The following is a 23,717-nucleotide window of genomic DNA, read 5'->3' as shown; positions in this document are numbered from 1 at the left end:
ATAGGTAGTATCGCCTCAATTTGTGTCTTTAGGTAGTAATGTCTAGTACTTTTCTATACTCAGTGTAAGATTATTCCGCTCCCATAGTATATTCAGAAGTTTGCTACCTATGAAACAAGATACCGATACCCTCAAAATTACTTTTGAGCAGATTCATCCAAATTAGGATGCGGAATTAGCAAATCATGGTTTACTTACACTCCACTTCTGCTAGCTTGTGGGTGACTAAAGGAAAAGGTTCTTGGGTATGCAGAGACCAGAGATGTAGTGGCGTCACTACGGGGGTGCAGGCTGCACCCGGGTGTCACCTGCCAAGGGGTAACACCAAAATTGCCAGCTTCTGCTGAGTGACAGGAACTGGGTACTGTACTGTATCATTACGTGCAGCACCCATCTCCAGTCACTGTGTAGGAGCCAGCACTGCAGCCACTGCAGTTTCCGGGGGCAGCCCAGCATCTCTCGGACACCCAGAGTGCCAAAAATGGGGCCTCGGAATGCAAAGCCACACCCCTTCCCTGAAGCCATGCCCCCTCCATGAACCTATGTCCCCTTTTTGTGGCACACTACGTAGGCACATGCATAGATCACTAGGAGTGGCACCAGGTGCCATAGGGATAAATAACACCCCTGCAGAGATGTGATGCCTGGGACAATGGATCTCAGATCCTGTGCATGTAATATTGATAAAATAAGATTTTACTCACCGGTAAATCTATTTCTCGTAGTCCGTAGTGGATGCTGGGACTCCGTAAGGACCATGGGGAATAGCGGCTCCGCAGGAGACTGGGCACAACTAAAGAAAGCTTTAGGACTACCTCGTGTGCACTGGCTCCTCCCACCATGACCCCCCTCCAGACCTCAGTTAGGACACTGTGCCCGGAAGAGCTGACACAATAAGGAAGGATTTTGAATCCCGGGTAAGACTCATACCAGCCACACCAATCACACCGTATAACTCGTGATACTATACCCAGTTAACAGTATGAAATATAACTGAGCCTCTCAACAGATGGCTCAACAATAACCCTTTAGTTAAACAATAACTATATACAAGTATTGCAGACAATCCGCACTTGGGATGGGCGCCCAGCATCCACTACGGACTACGAGAAATAGATTTACCGGTGAGTAAAATCTTATTTTCTCTGACATCCTAAGTGGATGCTGGGACTCCGTAAGGACCATGGGGATTATACCAAAGCTCCCAAACGGGCGGGAGAGTGCGGATGACTCTGCAGCACCGAATGAGCAAACTCTAGGTCCTCCTCAGCCAGGGTATCAAACTTGTAGAATTTTGCAAATGTGTTTGACCCCGACCAAGTAGCTGCTTGGCAAAGTTGTAAAGCCGAGACCCCTCGGGCAGCCGCCCAAGAAGAGCCCACCTTCCTCGTGGAATGGGTTTTCACTGCTCTAGGATGCGGCAGTCCAGCCGCAGAATGTGCAAGCTGAATCGTACTACAGATCCAGCGAGCAATAGTCTGCTTTGAAGCAGGAGCACCCAGCTTGTTGGGTGCATACAGGATAAATAGCGAGTCAGTTTTCCTGACACTAGCTGTCCTGGAAACATAAATTTTCAGGGCCCTGACTACGTCCAACAACTTGGAATCCTCCAAGTCTTTAGTAGCCGCAGGCACTACAATAGGTTGGTTCAAATGAAAAGCTGATACCACCTTAGGGAGAAACTGGGGACGAGTCCTCAATTCTGCCCTATCCATATGGAAAATCAGATAAGGGCTTTTACATGACAAAGCCGCCAATTCTGACACACGCCTGGCCGAAGCCAAGGCCAACAGCATAACCACTTTCCACGTGAGATATTTCAAATCCACGGTTTTAAGTGGCTCAAACCAATGCGACTTTAGGAAATCCAACACCACGTTGAGATCCCAAGGTGCCACTGGAGGCACAAAAGAGGGCTGAATATGCAGCATTCCCTTAACAAATGTCTGAACTTCAGGCAGTGAAGCCAGTTCTTTCTGGAAGAAAATCGACAGAACCGAAATCTGGACCTTAATGGAACCCAATTTTAGGCCCATAGTCACCCCTGACTGTAGGAAGTGCAGAAAACGGCCCAGCTGAAATTCCTCCATTGGGCCTTCCTGGCCTCACACCACGCAACATATTTTCGCCATATGCGGTGATAATGGTTTGCGGTCACTTCTTTCCTAGCTTTAATCAGCGTAGGGAGGACTTCCTCCGGAATGCCCTTTTCCTTCAGGATCCGGCGTTCAACCGCCATGCCGTCAAACGCAGCCACGGTAAGTCTTGGAACAGACAGGGCCCCTGCTGCAGCAGGTCCTGTCTGAGCGGCAGAGGCCATGGGTCCTCTGAGATCAGTTCTTGAAGTTCTGGGTACCAAGCTCTTCTTGGCCAATCCGGAACAATGAGTATAGTTCTTACTCCTCTTTTTCTTATTATCCTCAGTACCTTGGGTATGAGAGGAAGAGGAGGGAACACATAAACCGACTGGTACACCCACGGTGTCACCAGAGCGTCCACAGCTATCGCCTGAGGGTCCCTTGACCTGGCGCAATATCTTTTTAGCTTTTTGTTGAGGCGGGACGCCATCATGTCCACCTGTGGCCTCTCCCAATGGTGTACAATCATTTGGAAGACTTCTGGATGAAATCCCCACTCTCCCGGGTGGTAGTCGTGCCTGCTGAGAAAGTCTGCTTCCCAGTTGTCCACTCCGGAAATGAACACTGCTGACAGTCCTAACACATGATTTTCCGCCCATCGGAAAATCCTTGTGGCTTCTGCCATCGCCATCCTGCTTCTTGTGCCGCCCTGTTGGTATACATGGGCGACCGCCGTGATGTTGTCTGACTGGATCAGCACCGGCTGGTGTTGAAGCAGGGGTCTAGCCTAACTTAGGGCATTGTAAATGGCCCTTAGTTCCAGAATATTTATGTGTAGGGAAGTCTCCTGACTCGACCATAGTCCTTGGAAGTTCTTCCCTGTGTGACTGCCCCCAGCCTCGAAGGCTGGCATCCGTGGTCACCAGGACCCAGTCCTGTATGCCGAATCTGCGGCCCTCTAGAAGATGAGCACTTTGCAGCCACCACAACAGCAACACTCTGGCCCTTGGAGACAGGGTTATCAGCCGATGCATCTGAAGATGCGACCCGGACCACTTGTCCAACAGATCCCCCTGGAAGATCCTTGCATGGAACCTGCCGAATGGAATTTCTTCGTAAGAAGCTACCATCTTTCCCAGGACTCGCGTGCATTGATGCACCGACACCTGTATTTGTTTTAGGAGGTCTCTGACTAGAGATGACAACTCCTTGGCCTTCTCCTCCGGGAGAAACACTTTTTCCTGTTCTGTGTCCAGAACCATACCCAGGAACAGTAGACGCGTCGTAGGAACCAGCTGCGACTTTGGAATATTCAGAATCCAGCCGTGCTGTTGTAGCACTTCCCGAGATAGTGCTACTCCGACCAACAACTGCTCCCTGGACCTCGCCTTTATAAGGAGATCGTCCAAGTAGGGATAATTATAACTCCCTTTTTTTTGAAGGAGTATCATCATTTCGGCCATTACCTTGGTAAATACCCTCGGTGCCGGGGACAGACCAACGGCAACGTCTGGAATTGGTAATGACAGTCCTGTACCACAATTTTGAGGTACTCCTGGTGAGGAGGGTAAATGGGGACATGCAGGTAAGCATCTTTGATGTCCAGTGATACCATGTAATCCCCTTCGTCCAGGCTTGCAATAACCGCCCTGAGCGATTCCATTTTGAACTTGAACCTTCGTATATAAGTGTTCAAGGATTTCACTTTTAGAATGGGTCTCACCGAACCGTCTGGTTTCGCTACCACAAACATTGTGGAATAGTAACCCCGGCCTTGTTGAAGGAGGGGTACCCTGATTATCACCTGCTGGAAGTACAGCTTGTGAATTGCCGCCAGTACTACCTCCCCTTTCTCCGAGGGCAGCAGGCAAGGCTGATTTGAGGTAACGGCGAGGGGGAGTTGCCTCGAACTCCAGCTTGTATCCCTGTGATACTACTTGCAGAACCCAGGGATCCACCTGTGAGCGAGCCCACTGGTCGCTGAAGTTCCCGAGACGCGCCCCCACCGCACCTGGCTCCACCTGTGGAGCCCCAGCGTCATGCAGTCGACTCAGAGGAAGCGGGGGAAGATTTTTGATTCTGGGAACTGGCTGTGTGGTGCAGCTTTTTCCCTCTTCCCTTGTCTCTGTGCAGAAAGGAAGCGCCTTTGACCCGCTTGCTTTTCTGAAGCCGAAAGGACTGTGTGCTTTCTTAGGCTGTGAGGAAACCTGAGGTAATTTTTTTTTTTTTGACAAACGTGTGAGCGCCTTATTCACCCTAGGGTATATCTCCCAACGTGACCTATCCTCTGGCGGGAAAGGGTACGCCATCAGTAACTTTTTTAGAAATTACCAGTTTCTTATCGGGGGAACCCACGCTTCGTCACACACTTCATTCACTCATCTGATGGGGGAACAAAACACTGGCTGCTTTTTCTCCCCAAACATAAACCCCTTTTTTGTGGTACCTGGGTTAATGTCAGAAATGTGTAACACATTTTTCATTGCCGAGATCATGCAACGGATGTTCCTAGTGGATTGTGTATATGTCTCAACCTTGTCGACACTGGAGTCAGACTCCGTGTCGACATCTGTGTCTGCCATCTGAGGTAGCGGGCGTTTTTTGAGCCCCTGATGGCCTTTGAGACGCCTGGGCAGGCGCAGGCTGAGAAGCCGGCTGTCCCACAGCTGTTACGTCATCCAGCCTTTTATGTAAGGAGTTGACACTGTCGGTTAATACCTTCCACCTATCCATCCACTCTGGTGTCGGCCCCACAGGGGGCGACATCACATTTATCGGCATCTGCTCCGCCTTCCACGTAACCTTCCTCATCAAACATGTTGACACAGCCGTACCGACACACCGCACACACACAGGGAATGCTCTGACTGAGGACAGGACCCCACAAAGTCCTTTGGGGAGACAGAGAGAGAGTATGCCAGCACACACCAAAGCGCTATATAATACAGGGATTCACACTACCCACAGTGATTTTTCCCTTATAGCTGCTATAATACACAATTCTGCGCCTAAATTTAGTGCCCCCCCTCTCTTTTTAACCCTTTGAGCCTGAAAACTACAGGGGAGAGCCTGGGGAGCTGTCTTCCAGCTGCACTGTGAAGAGAAAATGGCGCCAGTGTGCAGAGGGAGATAGCCCCGCCCCTTATTTGGCGGACTTCTCCCGTTTTTTTCTAAGTATATATGGCAGGGGTATTTTACACATATATAGTCTCTATGACTATATTATGTGTTATTTTGCCAGCCAAGGTCTTAATATTGCAGCCCAGGTCGCCCCCCCCCCCCCCCAGCGCCCTGCACCCATCAGTGACCGGAGTGTGAGGTGTGCATGGGAAGCAATGGCGCACAGCTGCAGTGCTGTGCGCTACCTTGGTGAAGACCGAAGTCTTCTGCCGCCGATTTCCAGGACCCTTCTTCTTGCTTCTGGCTCTGTAAGGGGGACGGCGGCGCGGCTCCGGACCGGACGATCGAGGTCGGGCCCTGTGTTCGATCCCTCTGGAGCTAATGGTGTCCAGTAGCCTAAGAAGCCCAAGCTAGCTGCAAGCAGGTAGGTTCGCTTCTTCTCCCCTTAGTCCCTCGTAGCAGTGAGTCTGTTGCCAGCAGATCTCACTGAAAATAAAAAACCTAAAAGTATACTTTCTTTTTTAGGAGCTCAGGAGAGCCCCTAGTGTGCATCCAGCTCAGCCGGGCACAAGATTCTAACTGAGGTCTGGAGGGGGGTCATGGTGGGAGGAGCCAGTGCACACCAGGTAGTCCTAAAGCTTTCTTTAGTTGTGCCCAGTCTCCTGCGGAGCCGCTATTCCCCATGGTCCTTACGGAATCCCAGCATCCACTTAGGACGTCAGAGAAAAAGGGTTTATCCTTGCACTTTCTCTGTGTTGTATAGTATGTACTCTTCCTTGGCGTATTGTGTGAAGAGAAAAGATAAATATATAGTGTAGACTTCTGAAATTCATTGAGAGGATATATATGGGAGATATAGGCTTTGGACAAACTTTACAACATTGTCCTATAGTGGTTGCTGGATCAGCTTTGTTTCCTCAGCTTGTCCAGATGTTTGTGACGCACACTCTCAGATGCTCAAGAGAGGAGTAAGAAAGCAGACAATATATTTGTATTCAGTATTTGTGCAGCCAGCCTGAAAAAAATGCTAAATGGCTGTATGATCCATCATGTCAGGCTGGGGTCAGAGAGTTGTGTAGAAAGAAAACACATGTAAGTTTTGTGTGAACTGTGTGAAGTGGTCATTGGGTAGAATAGCTTATGGAGGTTATGTGGGTGGTTCTGAAATTTGATAAACTTGTCTGAAGAGGTGAGCCTTTAATAACAACCAGAATAACTAACCTTTATTTTTCTAGATGCCGGGCCCAGTGTTGAAATAGAACAAGTGCCTGAAATTGAAGAGTTCCAGGCTGTGACTCTAACTTGCTCTATAAAATATTACTGTCCTCTCCATAACATAAAGCTCTATTGGATTGAGGATGTAAATAGTACAGCTAAGACTGAAACAAGATCTGACACAAGTGACGTAAGCACCAAAACCTCTCTGACTTTTCGTACGTCGTGGGCCGACCACAAAAAAAACTTCACTTGTGTTCTTCATCAAGGGGATCAAGAGAAAAATGAAAGCCAAAGCGTACAGCTGAATGTGAAGTGTAAGTTTTCTTCAAGCAGCATGACTTATGCATACAGAACTGTAATGACATGTGACAGAGAACATTATAAAAAATGTTATACTGAGTTTATTAAATTTGTCTTTAAGGATGCACTTACTGTAGGTACAGATTATTATTTCCTACTTTAGATATCCTAAGCTAATCAAAGGTTGACTAATCAGATATCTGTGACAAGTTATTCACTGCAGCAATAAATATTGGTCCATGGGGCGGAATATTGAGTCAACAAACCTTTTAGTGAAATTTCGGGTGGGAGGCTGGTGGTAAGGGTCCATTCTTTGCAGTGCCCACCAGTGTATTTTTCTGAGCATTCATGGGGACTGGAACTGAAAGCCCTTATAAAGTTTCTCTGCACTTACTGTGGCTCTTCTTACCACCATGCTCCTATAACATCTGCATGAGCTGGCCACCAATAGTTCCACCCCTGCTGTCCCACTTGTATAGAAAACTAACAAGAACACCATGAGAGTAGCATTACTGGTTTACCCAATATGAACAGGTGATTTTGAGAAGTCATTTTGTCCGAGATAATTTTCATGTTAGCTAGGTATGGTAGGGTCACTGCTAACATCATTATAATCTCATACTGAATGTAAGATCTAAAATTTAGCACAATTTTGAAAATGTTACAGTAAATAATCTGACTCATTCTTGTTTTGGCTGCAAACATTTTGCACATTTTATCAGTGGAATTTGTCTTTAAGTGTTCTTAATACTGCCTCAACCAGGCCGCTCAGTGTGATGAATTGACCATGGTCATCCCAGTGTTACTCATAGACTATAAATTCTGTGAAATGCAAATTTGCTAAAATAGGGGCCTGATGCAAAGCTGGGCGGAAATTGGGCGCATTGCATGAACGGAGAGAAATGTGAATATTGGCCATATGAAGAATTGTAGGCACCTTGGAGAGTACCTGCCTGAATTTGTTTGCTTGGTCATGTTACTAGTCACCTACAGTACACTATTTGTGCAAAAGATGTGCATGGAAAGAGGCATGTTTATGCATATGTCAAATGTTGCATGGCCCCCAAATGTGTCACTATGCCCTCACTGAACTTTGCCTATATGAGATTACCCCGTTACAGACCTGTTGCAACTCTTTAGTCGCAAGTGTAGATACATTTAAAATACATTATGTCTCTGCATCGCCCGTACTTACGTGTGAATATTACAGAGCGTGCGAGGTGTGAAAGCATGAAATATCCGCTCTGCTAACAGGCGCACAGTCAGCTCAGCATCAGCCCTACATTGCGGAGCGTCATTCTGGCAAAACGCAAGTGGAACTGGAATATTGTACAGTCGGATCTTTGGTAACCGCTAATTAATTACACTGATTACATTGAGCCTAATGTTAGGAGATGCAAGATTATGGAGTGCCTTCTCTGACCAAAGAACATGGGCCTTTAACATAGTTCCATCAATTCATTACTCCATCCAAAAATACTGTATAGGTCAAAATCTATTTTGTCGTTAGATTTTCTCCTTTTGCTTGTCACATTGTCGGTTTCTCTCCATCTAAGAGGACAACTAAACATAGGGCATGATTCACAGTTGCACACAATTGGTCTGCATCTATGGCAGCATTGCATGCTCATAAATATAGGTGAATAATGCCTGTATGCATAGCTCACCGCATTTATGGAACCGTTTGGCCCCTACCCATCCGCCTGTGAAATTATTCATCATCTCTATCAGGACTTACACCAGCCCTATGTTTCAGATGGATCTCTGCCAATGCACAACTCTGAGTAGCCCGTCTTTAAGTCTGCAAACCCACAGCACACATAGTACATGCACACCCCCAGTTGCCACCCAATTACACCCACTAGGCCAAAAGTACAGATGTGGCTAAGATGCGCATAGCTCTGCATTGCCTGCAGTTGGTTCATGTTGCGTGTGCAGGTACATACAAAGTACAGCAAGATCCACCCACATAGTGGGCTTGTGTGCAACTCTCAATCGGGCCCCTAATGTCCAAATTGCCTTATTTGAAAAGCCCAACCTGCTCGCCCCACTGGTCCATTCCCAGCATCAATTCTTATCAGCTCTTCGTTCTTACTGATTATTAGGATGAAGCCATTTGGCTAGAATCCAAATGCTGGTGACGCTGATTCCAGTTTATTTCCCCCTATTGGTGGCCATCGTCTGGGATAAATCACATTCAGCTCACAGCTGGGGGTAAATATATAAAGAATTGTGTTTGGCTTCTAAACTAAATTGCTGGACTTCACCAGCAGTTTAGAAGGTCAAAAACCCAAATGTACTAAGCAGCTCTTTGAATATCTGATGTCTTCCGATGGCGATACCCTTTTTTCTGTGTAAAACCCTGCCAGATTGGCTCCTGTACGATAGATGCCACTGTCAAATAGACTAAAATGACGCAGATGAAAAATGATTACATTTCAAAATCATTTCCTATCGTTTTCTTATTGGATGAAGGCTTCAGATGCAACTGTGTCACCAAATAGCCCTTATAAAACTGCCCCAAACCATCCAAACAACTGTATTATGGTGGATCCACATCCACTCTTAGATATGTCTAAATCAGCCACATAAATTCAGGTGGCGTGGGCCCCTTTTTATTTGCATGAATAAGGCTGGGCAAATTGGAGACTTTTTCACATCAAATTACGCCACTGATTTGGTTGTCTATTTGTTTCTTCTATTGCGATGCAATTTTTGTGTGGCTTCTATTGGTTTTAAGTAGAGATGAGCGGGTTCAGTTCTCAGAGAACCGAACCCCCCCGAACTTCACGGTTCGAGCCGGGAACTGAGACCGGCTCGGCACTTCCAGCCAGACTTGGATCCCAGAATGAAGCAAAACGCCATCATCCCGTTGTTGGAGTTTTGCAGGTTTTGGATACCATATAAAGAGCCGCCCGTCACCGCCATTTTCACTCCAGACTTGGAGAGTGAGGGAGACAGAACTCTGTCTCTCTCTGTGGGTGGTGGCGTCGGGTGGGGTAAGTGTGTGCTCTCTAGGGGTGCTGTTAGGGGTGCTATCCTGTCACTGTGCTGTTAGGGGTGTTGTCCTGTCACTGTGGTGTCATGTGCTGTTAGGGGTTCTGCAGCTGTACATGGGTGTTGATGTCCTGACTGTCACTGTGTTGTACAGGGGCACTGTCCTCCTGAATGCTGTGAAAATACAGGGGTGCTGTGAAAATGCAGGGGTGCTGGCCCTGTCCTGTATGCTGTAAAAATACAGGGGTGCTGTGAAAATAAATATACACTGGCCCTGTCTTGAATGCTGTAATAATACAGGGGTGCTGTGAAGATAAATGTACACTGGCCCTGTCTTGTATGCTGTAAAAAATTAGGGGTGCTGTGAAAATAAATTACACTGGCCTTGTCTTGGATGCTGTAAAAATTCAGGCGTGCTGTGAAAATAAATGTACACTGGCCCTGTCTTGTATGTTGTAAAATTACAGGGGTGTTGTTAAAATACAGGGGTGCTGGCCTTTTCTTGAATGCTGTAAAAAATACAGGGGTGCTGTGAAAATAAATGTACACTGGCCCTGCCCTGTATGCTGTAAAAAAAAACAGGGGTGCTGTGAAAATAAATGTATACTGGCCCTGTCCTGTATGCTGTAAAATACAGGGGTGCTGTGAATATTAAGGGGTGCTGACCCTGTCTTGCATGCTGTAAAATTACAAGGGTGTTGTGAACATATAGGGGTGCTGGCACTGTCCTATATGCTGTAGAAATACAGGGATGCTGTGAAAATAAACGTACATTGGCCCTGTCCTGTATGCTGTAAAAATACAGGGGTGCTGTGAATATAAAGGGGTGCTGGCCCTGTCTTGTATGCTGTAAAATTACAGGGGTGTTGTGAAAATACAGGGGTGCTGGCACTGTGCTGTATGCTGTAAAAATACAGGGGTGCTGTGAAAATAAATGTACACTGGCCCTTTCCTGTATGTTGTAAAAATACAGGGGTTTTGTGAATATAAAGGTGTGCTGGCCATGTCTTATACGCTGTAAAATTACAGGGGTACTGTGAAAATTCAGGGGTGCTGGCACTGTCCTGTATGCTGTAAAAATGCAGGGGTGCTGTTAAAATAAATGTACACTGGCCCTGTTCTGTATGCTGTAAAAATACAGGGGTGCTGTGAATATAAAGGGGTGCCGGCCCTGTTTTGTATGCTGTAAAATTACAGGGGTGTTGTGAAAATACAGGGGTGCTTGCACTGTCCTGTATGCTGTCAAAATACAGGGGTGCTGCGAAAATAAATCTACACTGGCCCTGTCCTGTATGCTGTAAAATATAGGGGTGCTGTGAAAATAAATGTACACCGGCCCTGTCCTGTATGCTGTAAAAATACAGGGGTGCTGTGATTATTATTTTTTACACTGGCCTTGTCCTGTATGCTGTAAAAATACGGGGGTGCTGTGAAAATAAATGTACACTGGCCCTATCTTGTATGCTGTAAAAATACAAGGGTGCTGTGTTAATAAAGGGGCACTGTTCTGTGTGATGTAATCATAAAGGGGTGCAGTCCTATGAAATGGAGAACAAATATTTGGAGGAAAAGTAGTGAAAGATCAGGAACCACTTCCAGTTCCTAGTACTATTGCTGAAGCTGCTGCTGCCACCAGTCATGACATTGACAATGCAATTACATCAATATTGTCTGCTAAGGCCAATGCCCAATGTCATAGAGGGCATGTAAAATCCAAGAAGCAAAAATTAAGAACCCAAAAAAAAAAAAAAATCTGATAAGAAATATAACATTAACAATATACCATTCACGACACGAAGTGGCAAGGAAAGGCTAAGGCCTTGGCCTATGTTCATGACTGGTGGTTAAGCTTCTCATGAAGATGGAAGCCCTCCTCCCTCTCGAAAAATTAGAAAAATAAAGCTTGTTAAAGCACAGGAAACAACTGTGCATTCAGAGATATCACAAATCCCCAAGGAGAGTTCAAGTGTGTCCGCGGTTGCGATGTCTAGGCCTGACCTTCCCAAGACTGTATGCAAAGAGGAGGCTCCTACCACCATTTGCATGCCCCCTGCAAGTGCTGGGAGGAGCACCGCCAGTCCAGTTGCTGATATTGAGATTTAGGATGTCACTGTAGAAGTACACCAGGATGAGGAGGATATTGGTGTAGCTGGTGCTGAGGAGGAATTTGACGATGAGGATTCTGATGGTGATGTGGTTTGTTTGAATAAGGCACCAGTGGAGACAGTTGTTGGCCATGGGATGAAAAAGCCCATTGTCATGCCTGGGCAAAATACCAAAAAATCCACCTCTTCGGTGTGGAATTATTTCTCTGTGAGGATGAGGATGTAAACACTGAAGGGGAATCGGAGAATGAGGACAACATCTTGCCTCTGTAGAGGCAAGGAGAGATTAATTGCATCTTTTTTGGTGGGGGCCCAAACAAACCAATCATTTCAGTCACAGTTGTGTGGCAGACTCTGTCACTGAAATGATTGGTTTGTTAAAGTGTGCATGTCCTGTTTATACAACATAAGGGTGGGTGGGAGGGCCCAAGGACAATTCCATCTTGCATGTCTTTTCTTTGTCTGCCACATCATTCCACGGTGCTGCCCTATATGGGGAGCTGCCCCTCTGCCCTATCAGTCCAGGGGTGCTGCCCCACTGCTGTTTAAGTCCAGAGGTGCTGTTGCCTGCCTGCTGTGCTGTGTAATTCTCCTGGGGTGCTGCCTACGCTGTATAAGTCCAGGGGTGTTGCCTATCTGCCGTATAATTCCAGGGGTGCTGCTGCACTTGATCCTAGGTTTAAATTAAAGCCTAGAGCAGAATATGAAACAAGCTTCAACATCACAACCAGATTTGTAAAAACATATAGCCGCAAAGATGTTAATGGAAATTGCAATTTTGACGAAGTGTTTTCCAATGAGACCACATTTGTGGTCAAAGTCAGTCAGACTCAGAAGAGACAGACTCATAATCCAGTGCAACTGCCAGAGAAATCTAGATTTTCCAAACACACCTACTGTATGTCTATATGTCTGCCATATAATTCCAAGGGTGCCCTGTCTGAACCCGTTCATCTACATCTTCTAGTGTGCACTGTGTACCCAGCATTAGAGAGAGGTTCTTCTCAATTATTTCATGTTAGGGACTCAAATGAATGGCTCCAATTAGTCAACCTTAATTTTGATTTATTATTAATGTTCCACATTTTGGGATTATTTACAAGACGCTCATTTGTTGTACAGGGTTCCTTTCCTTTATTTTGTAAATGTTTTCTCCTTAATAATTGTACAATGTAAGGGCTGCATAGGGTTATCGCAAGACCTTGCGGCGTTAGAAGAACAGAGTTTCAGTGATCTTGCATTGCATCAGCTTTTCATTGCACTGCAGCACTAGATGGGCCAGGAGCTCCTGTGAGGCACAAACAGTTACTGAATAAGGCCCAGTATTGGAGTCTCATGGTGGCTTACAGCTAGAAAGATGTCTAGCTTGCCAGGCTGAGGCATGCTGTTGGCACAGAGGTTAGCATTGCTTCCTCCCACAGTTCTACTTATAGTATCAAATGAGTTTTGACTGTAGAGTGGTAAGCTCCACTAGGGCAGGGGCTCAATAACAAAAACTTCACTGTACAGTCCTGCCTAGTACTGTACCGAACCCACCTGAACGCAACTTGCCCGATCCGGGGCTGCTGTGGAGGCTCACGAGGGGCTGCTAAAACATCTAAGGGGATGCTTTATTTGAAAATAAAATATGAATGAAATAAACAAGACACACAGGTATGTTCACATGCGTGTAACTGGGACACACATGTATGCTCACATGCGTGTAACTGGGAGCTGTGAAAAATGAAAATAAGGCATCTGCCACAAAATATGTAAATAAAAATGCAATTAAAAAATGGAAAAAAGAAACCCACAAGATTTTCACAAAATAAGTTTCCAGACACCGTGGAGGAGAAAATATCCAATCTTGATCCTGTGCTATACACCAGTTTATTTGCATCCCAGCATTAAATCCGAGATTATCTTAGTCCTGGAAAATGGAGAAGGGGGTACAAATTCGGAGACTTTGGCCCCTAGTTTTTCAGTTTGTCCAGTAATGTGGTAATTATATATTTGTTTGGTTGAAGTCCTTTCCGTTCCACACCAATATAGGAGTGGAGGTGAAAGCCTGTGTGTTGTTCCTGATTGCGTGTGCCTCTCTAATTTTTAATCACCTTCTTGACACTGTCCTCTTCCTCTTGCCTCTTCTCATAATGTGAAAAGTCATCAAAGAAGGAGGTGGTATGTTTGTAGCTAGCTATGATTCGGAGAACTTGGCAAGCTTTTCCCAGGGGGGCCACCTGTCACTGAAATTATGGGTTTATTATAGAGATGAGCGGGTTCGGTTTCTTTGAATCCGAACCCGCACGAACTTCACTTTTTTTTTCACGGGTCCGAGCGACTCGGATCTTCCCGCCTTGCTCGGTTAACCCGAGCGCGCCCGAACGTCATCATGACGCTGTCGGATTCTCGCGAGACTCGGATTCTATATAAGGAGCCGCGCGTCGCCGCCATTTTCACACGTGCATTGAGATTGATAGGGAGAGGACGTGGCTGGCGTCCTCTCCATTTAGATTAGATTTAGAAGAGAGAGAGAGAGAGAGATTGCTGTGATACTGTAGATTAGAAGAGAGTGCAGACAGAGTTTAGTGACTGACGACCACAGTGACCAGTGACCACCAGAGACAGTGCAGTTGTTTGTTTTATTTAATATATCCGTTCTCTGCCTGAAAAAAACGATACACAGTCACACAGTGACTCAGTCTGTGTGCACTGCTCAGCCCAGTGTGCTGCACATCAATGTATTGTATATAAAGCTTATAATTGTGGGGGAGACTGGGGAGCACTGCAGGTTGTTATAGCAGGAGCCAGGAGTACATGATAAATAATATTATATTAAAATTAAACAGTGCACACTTTTGCTGCAGGAGTGCCACTGCCAGTGTGACTAGTGGTGACCAGTGCCTGACCACCAGTATATTAGTAGTATTGTATACTATCTCTTTATCAACCAGTCTATATTAGCAGCAGACACAGTACAGTGCGGTAGTTCACGGCTGTGGCTACCTCTGTGTCGGCACTCGGCAGGCAGTCCGTCCATCCATAATTGTATTATAATATATACCACCTAACCGTGGTTTTTTTTTCATTCTTTATACCGTCGTCATACTAGTTGTTACGAGTATACTACTATCTCTTTATCAACCAGTGTACAGTGCGGTAGTTCACGGCTGTGGCTACCTCTGTGTCGGCACTCGGCAGGCAGTCCGTCCAACCATAATTGTATTATATACCACCTAACCGTGGTTTTTTTTTCATTCTTTATACCGTCGTCATACTAGTTGTTACGAGTATACTACTATCTCTTTATCAACCAGTGTACAGTGCGGTAGTTCACGGCTGTGGCTACCTCTGTGTCGGCACTCGGCAGGCAGTCCGTCCATCCATAATTGTATTATAATATATACCACCTAACCGTGGTTTTTTTTTCATTCTTTATACCGTCGTCATACTAGTTGTTACGAGTATACTACTATCTCTTTATCAACCAGTGTACAGTGCGGTAGTTCACGGCTGTGGCTACCTCTGTGTCGGCACTCGGCAGGCAGTCCGTCCAACCATAATTGTATTATATACCACCTAACCGTGTTTTTTTTTTCATTCTTTATACCGTCGTCATACTAGTTGTTACGAGTATACTACTATCTCTTTATCAACCAGTGTACAGTGCGGTAGTTCACGGCTGTGGCTACCTCTGTGTCGGCACTCGGCAGGCAGTCCGTCCAACCATAATTGTATTATAATATATACCACCTAACCGTGGTTTTTTTTTCATTCTTTATACCGTCGTCATACTAGTTGTTACGAGTATACTACTATCTCTTTATCAACCAGTGTACAGTGCGGTAGTTCACGGCTGTGGCTACCTCTGTGTCGGCACTCGGCAGGCAGTCCGTCCATCCATAATTGTATTATATACCACCTAACCGTGGTTTTTTTATACCACCTAACCGTGGCAGTCCGTCCATAATTGTATACTAGTATCCAATCCATCCATCTCCATTGTTTACCTGAGGTGCCTTTTAGTTCTGCCTATAAAATATGGAGAACAAAAAAGTTGAGGTTCCAAAATTAGGGAAAGATCAAGATCCACTTCCACCTCGTGCTGAAGCTGCTGCCACTAGTCATGGCCGAGACGATGAAATGCCAGCAACGTCGTCTGCCAAGGCCGATGCCCAATGTCATAGTACAGAGCATGTCAAATCCAAAACACCAAATATCAGAAAAAAAAGGACTCCAAAACCTAAAATAAAATTGTCGGAGGAGAAGCGTAAACTTGCCAATATGCCATTTACCACACGGAGTGGCAAGGAACGGCTGAGGCCCTGGCCTATGTTCATGGCTAGTGGTTCAGCTTCACATGAGGATGGAAGCACTCAGCCTCTCGCTAGAAAACTGAAAAGACTCAAGCTGGCAAAAGCACCGCAAAGAACTGTGCGTTCTTTGAAATCCCAAATCCACAAGGAGAGTCCAATTGTGTCGGTTGCGATGCCTGACCTTCCCAACACTGGACGTGAAGAGCATGCGCCTTCCACCATTTGCACGCCCCCTGCAAGTGCTGGAAGGAGCACCCGCAGTCCAGTTCCTGATAGTCAGATTGAAGATGTCAGTGTTGAAGTACACCAGGATGAGGAGGATATGGGTGTTGCTGGCGCTGGGGAGGAAATTGACCAGGAGGATTCTGATGGTGAGGTGGTTTGTTTAAGTCAGGCACCCGGGGAGACACCTGTTGTCCGTGGGAGGAATATGGCCGTTGACATGCCAGGTGAAAATACCAAAAAAATCAGCTCTTCGGTGTGGAGGTATTTCACCAGAAATGCGGACAACAGGTGTCAAGCCGTGTGTTCCCTTTGTCAAGCTGTAATAAGTAGGGGTAAGGACGTTAACCACCTCGGAACATCCTCCCTTATACGTCACCTGCAGCGCATTCATAATAAGTCAGTGACAAGTTCAAAAACTTTGGGTGACAGCGGAAGCAGTCCACTGACCAGTAAATCCCTTCCTCTTGTAACCAAGCTCACGCAAACCACCCCACCAACTCCCTCAGTGTCAATTTCCTCCTTCCCCAGGAATGCCAATAGTCCTGCAGGCCATGTCACTGGCAAGTCTGACGAGTCCTCTCCTGCCTGGGATTCCTCCGATGCATCCTTGCGTGTAACGCCTACTGCTGCTGGCGCTGCTGTTGTTGCCGCTGGGAGTCGATGGTCATCCCAGAGGGGAAGTCGTAAGCCCACTTGTACTACTTCCAGTAAGCAATTGACTGTTCAACAGTCCTTTGCGAGGAAGATGAAATATCACAGCAGTCATCCTACTGCAAAGCGGATAACTGAGGCCTTGGCATCCTGGGTGGTGAGAAACGTGGTTCCGGTATCCATCATTACTGCAGAGCCAACTAGAGACTTGTTGGAGGTACTGTGTCCCCGGTACCAAATACCATCTAGGTTCCATTTCTCTAGGCAGGCGATACCGAAAATGTACACAGACCTCAGAAAAAGAGTCACCAGTGTCCTAAAAAATGCAGCTGTACCCAATGTCCACTTAACCACGGACATGTGGACAAGTGGAGCAGGGCAGGGTCAGGACTATATGACTGTGACAGCCCACTGGGTAGATGTATGGACTCCCGCCGCAAGAACAGCAGCGGCGGCACCAGTAGCAGCATCTCGCAAACGCCAACTCTTTCCTAGGCAGGCTACGCTTTGTATCACCGCTTTCCAGAATACGCACACAGCTGAAAACCTCTTACGGCAACTGAGGAAGATCATCGCGGAATGGCTTACCCCAATTGGACTCTCCTGTGGATTTGTGGCATCGGACAACGCCAGCAATATTGTGTGTGCATTAAATCTGGGCCAATTCCAGCACGTCCCATGTTTTGCACATACCTTGAATTTGGTGGTGCAGAATTTTTTAAAAAACGACAGGGGCGTGCAAGAGATGCTGTCGGTGGCCAGAAGAATTGCGGGACACTTTCGGCGTACAGGCACCACGTACAGAAAACTGGAGCACCACCAAAAACTACTGAACCTGCCCTGCCATCATCTGAAGCAAGAAGTGGTAACGAGGTGGAATTCAACCCTCTATATGCTTCAGAGGTTGGAGGAGCAGCAAAAGGCCATTCAAGCCTATACAATTGAGCACGATATAGTAGGTGGAATGCACCTGTCTCAAGTGCAGTGGAGAATGATTTCAACGTTGTGCAAGGTTCTGATGCCCTTTGAACTTGCCACACGTGAAGTCAGTTCAGACACTGCCAGCCTGAGTCAGGTCATTCCCCTCATCAGGCTTTTGCAGAAGAAGCTGGAGGCATTGAAGGAGGAGCTAACACGGAGCGATTCCGCTAGGCATGTGGGACTTGTGGATGCAGCCCTTAATTCGCTTAACAAGGATTCACGGGTGGTCAATCTGTTGAAATCAGAGCACTACATTTTGGCCACCGTGCTCGATCCTAGATTTAAAGCCTACCTTGGATCTCTCTTTCCGGCAGACACAGGTCTGCTGGGGTTGAAAGACCTGCTGGTGACAAAATTGTCAAGTCAAGCGGAACGCGACCTGTCAACATCTCCTCCTTCACATTCTCCCGCAACTGGGGGTGCGAGGAAAAGGCTCAGAATTCCGAGCCCACCCGCTGGGGGTGATGCAGGGCAGTCTGGAGCGACTGCTGATGCTGACATCTGGTCCGGACTGAAGGACCTGACAACGATTACGGACATGTCGTCTACTGTCACTGCATATGATTCTCTCAACATTGATAGAATGGTGGAGGATTATATGAGTGACCGCATCCAAGTAGGCACGTCACACAGTCCGTACTTATACTGGCAGGAAAAAGAGGCAATTTGGAGGCCCTTGCACAAACTGGCTTTATTCTACCTAAGTTGCCCTCCCACAAGTGTGTACTCCGAAAGAGTGTTTAGTGCCGCCGCTCACCTTGTCAGCAATCGGCGTACGAGGTTACATCCAGAAAATGTGGAGAAGATGATGTTCATTAAAATGAATTATAATCAATTCCTCCGCGGAGACATTGACCAGCAGCAATTGCCTCCACAAAGTACACAGGGAGCTGAGATGGTGGATTCCAGTGGGGACGAATTGATAATCTGTGAGGAGGGGGATGTACACGGTGATATATCGGAGGGTGAAGATGAGGTGGACATCTTGCCTCTGTAGAGCCAGTTTGTGCAAGGAGAGATTAATTGCTTCTTTTTTTGGGGGGGTCCAAACCAACCCGTCATATCAGTCACAGTCGTGTGGCAGACCCTGTCACTGAAATGATGGGTTGGTTAAAGTGTGCATGTCCTGTTTTGTTTATACAACATAAGGGTGGGTGGGAGGGCCCAAGGATAATTCCATCTTGCACCTCTTTTTTCTTTTCTTTTTCTTTGCATCATGTGCTGATTGGGGAGGGTTTTTTGGAAGGGACATCCTGCGTGACACTGCAGTGCCACTCCTAGATGGGCCCGGTGTTTGTGTCGGCCACTAGGGTCGCTAATCTTACTCACACAGCTACCTCATTGCGCCTCTTTTTTTCTTTGCGTCATGTGCTGTTTGGGGAGGGTTTTTTGGAAGGGACATCCTGCGTGACACTGCAGTGCCACTCCTAGATGTGCCCGGTGTTTGTGTCGGCCACTAGGGTCGCTAATCTTACTCACACAGCTACCTCATTGCGCCTCTTTTTTTCTTTGCGTCATGTGCTGTTTGGGGAGGGTTTTTTGGAAGGGACATCCTGCGTGACACTGCAGTGCCACTCCTAGATGTGCCCGGTGTTTGTGTCGGCCACTAGGGTCGCTAATCTTACTCACACAGTCAGCTACCTCATTGCGCCTCTTTTTTTCTTTGCGTCATGTGCTGTTTGGGGAGGGTTTTTTGGAAGGGCCATCCTGCGTGACACTGCAGTGCCACTCCTAGATGGGCCCGGTGTTTGTGTCGGCCACTAGGGTCGCTAATCTTACTCACACAGCTACCTCATTGCGCCTCTTTTTTTCTTTGCGTCATGTGCTGTTTGGGGAGGGTTTTTTGGAAGGGACATCCTGCGTGACACTGCAGTGCCACTCCTAGATGGGCCCGGTGTTTGTGTCGGCCACTAGGGTCGCTTATCTTACTCACACAGCGACCTCGGTGCAAATTTTAGGACTAAAAATAATATTGTGAGGTGTGAGGTATTCAGAATAGACTGAAAATGAGTGTAAATTATGGTTTTTGAGGTTAATAATACTTTGGGATCAAAATGACCCCCAAATTCTATGATTTAAGCTGTTTTTTAGTGTTTTTGGAAAAAAACACCCGAATCCAAAACACACCCGAATCCGACAAAAATAATTCGGTGAGGTTTTGCCAAAACGCGTTCGAACCCAAAACACGGCCGCGGAACCGAACCCAAAACCAAAACACAAAACCCGAAAAATTTCAGGCGCTCATCTCTAGTTTATTAAACTGTGCATGTACTGTTTATACAACATAAGGGTGGGAGGGCCCAAGGACAATTCCATCTTGTACCTCTTTTTTATCTTTGCATTATGTGCTCTTTGGGGCCTAGTTTTTAAAACTGCCATCCTGTCTGCCACTGCAGTGCCACTCCTAGATGGGCCAGGTGTTTGTGCCGCCCACTTGTGTCGCTTCGCTTAGTCATCCAGCTACCTTAAGCAACCTTTTGGCCTAAAAACAATATTGTGAGGTGTGAGGTGTTCAAAATAGACTGGAAATGAGTGGAAATTAATGTTATTGAGGTTAATAATACCGTAGGATCAAAATTACCCCCAAATTATGTGATTTTAGCTGTTTTTATGTTTTTTTCAAAAAACATCCAGATCCAAAACCAAAACGCAAAAGGGTGGTTTTGGCAAAACCAAAACAGATCCAAAACACGAACGGATATCCAGATCCAAAAGCAAAACACAAAACCCGAAAACCCTGCAAGCCCCAGTTGCTTTTCAAAAAACTCTGCACCACTAAATTAGTTGTATGTGCAAAACAAGGGATGTGCTGGAATTTGCCCAGATGTAATGCACGCACAATATTGGTAGTGTTGTCAGATATCACAAATCCCCAGGAGAGTCTAAGTGGGGTAAGCCATTGTGCGATGATATCCCTCAGTTTCCATAAGAGGCTGTAAACGGTGTGCCTCTTACGGAACCGGTGATACACAGCGTAGCCTGGCTAGGAACGAGTTGATGTTTGTGAGATGCTGTTACTGGTGCCGCTGCTGCTGTTGCTGTGGAAAGCAATACATCTACCCAGTGGGCTATCACAGTCATGTAGTCCTTAGTTTACTCTGCCCCACTTGTCCTCATGTCCGTGGTTAAGTGAAAAGTGGGTACAACCGCATTTTTCAGGTCACTGAGGACACGTTTCTTAATGTCCCTTTACAGTCCGGGAATTGCTTGCCTAGTGAAGTGGAATCTAGATGGGATTTGGTACCGGAGACACAGTACATCCATCAACTGTCTAAGTCCCACTGCACTAATTGCGGATACCAGACGCACGTCTAACACCAGCATAGTTGTTGTGGCCTCAGTAATCTGATTTGCAACAGGGTGAGTGCTGTTATATTTCATCTTCCTCGCAGAGGACTTTTAGACAGTCAATTGCTTAGTTGAAGTAGTACAAGTGGTCTTCCGACTTCCTCTCTGGGATGATTATCGACTCCCAGCAGCAACAACAGCAGCGGCAGCAGCAGCAGCAGTAGGCATTACACTCAAGGATCCTCTGGAGGAATCCCGGATAGGAGAGGACTCGTCAGTCATGCCAGTAACATGGCCTGCAGGACTACTTACAGTCCTGACTGAGGAGGAAATTGACGTTGAGGGAGTTGGTGGTGTGAATTGCAGGAGCTTATGTACAACAGGAAGAAGGGATTTAGGTGTCAATGGACTGCTTACGCTATTACCCAAAGTTTCTGAACTTGACAATGACTTCTGATGAATGTGCTGCAGGTGACGTATAAGGGAGGATGTTCCTAGGTGGTTAACGTCCTTACCCTACTTATTATGGATTGACAAAGGCAACACACGGCTTGACACCTGTTGTCCGGATTTGTGGAGAAATAATTCCACACTGAAGAGGTGGCTTTTTTGGTATTTTGCCCAGGCATGACAATGGGCTTTTTCATCCCATGGACAACAACTGTTTCCACTGGTGCCTTATTCAAACAAACCACATGACTATCAGAATCCTCATCGTCAACTTCCTCCTCAGCAAAAGCTACACCAATATCCTCCTCATCCTGGTGTACTTCTACAGTGACATCCTAAATCTCAATATCAGCAACTGAACTGGCGGTGCTCCTCCCAGCACTTGCAAGGGGCATGCAAATGGTGGTAGGAGCCTCCTCTTTGCATACAGTCTTGGGAAGGTCAGGCCTAGACATCGCAACCGCGGACACACTTGGACTCTCCTTGGGGATTTGTGATATCTCTGAACGAACAGTTGTTTTTTCCTGTGCTTTAAAAAGCTTAATTTTTTTAAATTTTTGAGAGGGAGGAGGGCTTCCATCTTCATGAGAAGCTGAGCCACCAGTCATGAACATAGGCCAAGGCCTTAGCTTTTCCTTGCCACTTCATGTCGTAAATGGCATATTGCCAATTTTACATTTCTCATCAGATATATATATTTTTTTTTATTATGAATTTTTGATTCTTGGATTTTACATGCCCTCTATGACATTGGACATTGGCCTTAACAGACGACATTGATGGAATTGCATCGTCAATGTCATGACTGGTGGCAGCAGCAGCTTCAGCACTAGTACTAGGATCTGGAAGTGGTTCCTGAACTTCTACTATTTTTTCCTCCATATTTTTGTTCTCTATTTCACAGGACAGCACCCCTTTATTATTACAGCACACAGAACAGTGCCCCTTTATTTTCACAGCACCTCTGCATTTTTACAGCATACAGGACCAGTGTCCTTTTATTTTAACAACAGCACCCCTGTATTTGTATGGCATACAGGACAGGGCCAGCACCTCTGTATTTGAACAACACTCCTGTAATTTTACAGTATACAAGACAGGGCCAGTGTAATTTTATTTTAACAACAGCACCCCTGTATTTGGGCTAGTGTAATTTTCTTTTAACAATAGCACCCCTGTATTTTGACAGCATACAGGACCAGTGTACCTTTATTTTAATAGCAGCACCCCTGTATTTTTACAGCATGCAGGACCAGTGTACTATTATTTTAAAAACAGCACCCCTGTATTTTACAGCATACAGTACCAGTGTACTTTTATTTTAACAACAGCACCCCTGAATTTTTACAGCATACAGGACCAGTGTACTTTTATTTTAACAACAGCACCCCTGTATTTTTACAGCATACACGACTACTGTACTTTTATTTTAACATTTATTTTCACTGCACCCCTGAATTTTTACAGCATACAAGACAGGACCAGTATACATTTATTTTCACTGCACCCCTGAATTTTTACAGCATTCAAGACAGGGCCAGCACCCCTATATTTTCACTGCATATAGGAGGACAGTGCCCCTGCCCTGTACAACACAGTGACAGCCAGGACAGCAACACCCATGTACAGCTGCAGCACCCTTAACAGCACATGAAACACCAGTGACAGCCAGGACAGCACCCTTAACAGCACAGGGACACCACAGTGACAGGAACAGCACCCCTAGAGAGCACACACTGACCCCACCCGACGCCACCACTCACAGAGACAGAGGTCTGTCTCCCTCACTCTCCAAGTCCGAAGTGAATATGGCGGTGATGCAGGGCTGTTTATATGGAATCCAAAACCTGCGAGAATCCGACAGCAGGATGATGACATTTTGCCTCGTTCTGGTTTCCAAGTCTGGCGGGAAGTCCCAAGCTGGACTCGGTTCCCAGCTCGGAACATGAAGTTCGGGGATTTCAGTTCTTTGAGAACCGAACCCACTCATCTCTACTATCAAGCCATAG

General features: G+C 46.3%; 1 protein-coding gene across 1 annotated transcript in view; it reads left to right on the top strand.

Annotated features, from left to right (window-relative positions):
- Window positions 1-23,717, top strand: part of LOC134965921 (B-cell receptor CD22-like) — a 389,508-nt gene that overhangs the window by 39,796 nt on the left and 325,995 nt on the right. Inside the window, exon 4 of the mRNA XM_063942320.1 lies at window positions 6,434-6,730. Coding sequence (XP_063798390.1) covers window positions 6,434-6,730 — 297 coding nt within the window. The remainder of the gene's footprint in view (window positions 1-6,433; window positions 6,731-23,717) is intronic.

Source organism: Pseudophryne corroboree, chromosome 10 (genome assembly GCF_028390025.1).
Source record: "Pseudophryne corroboree isolate aPseCor3 chromosome 10, aPseCor3.hap2, whole genome shotgun sequence".
NCBI lineage: Eukaryota > Metazoa > Chordata > Amphibia > Anura > Myobatrachidae > Pseudophryne > Pseudophryne corroboree.
Note: the sequence above shows the minus strand (reverse complement) of the source record. Positions and strands in the feature narration are given on the sequence as shown.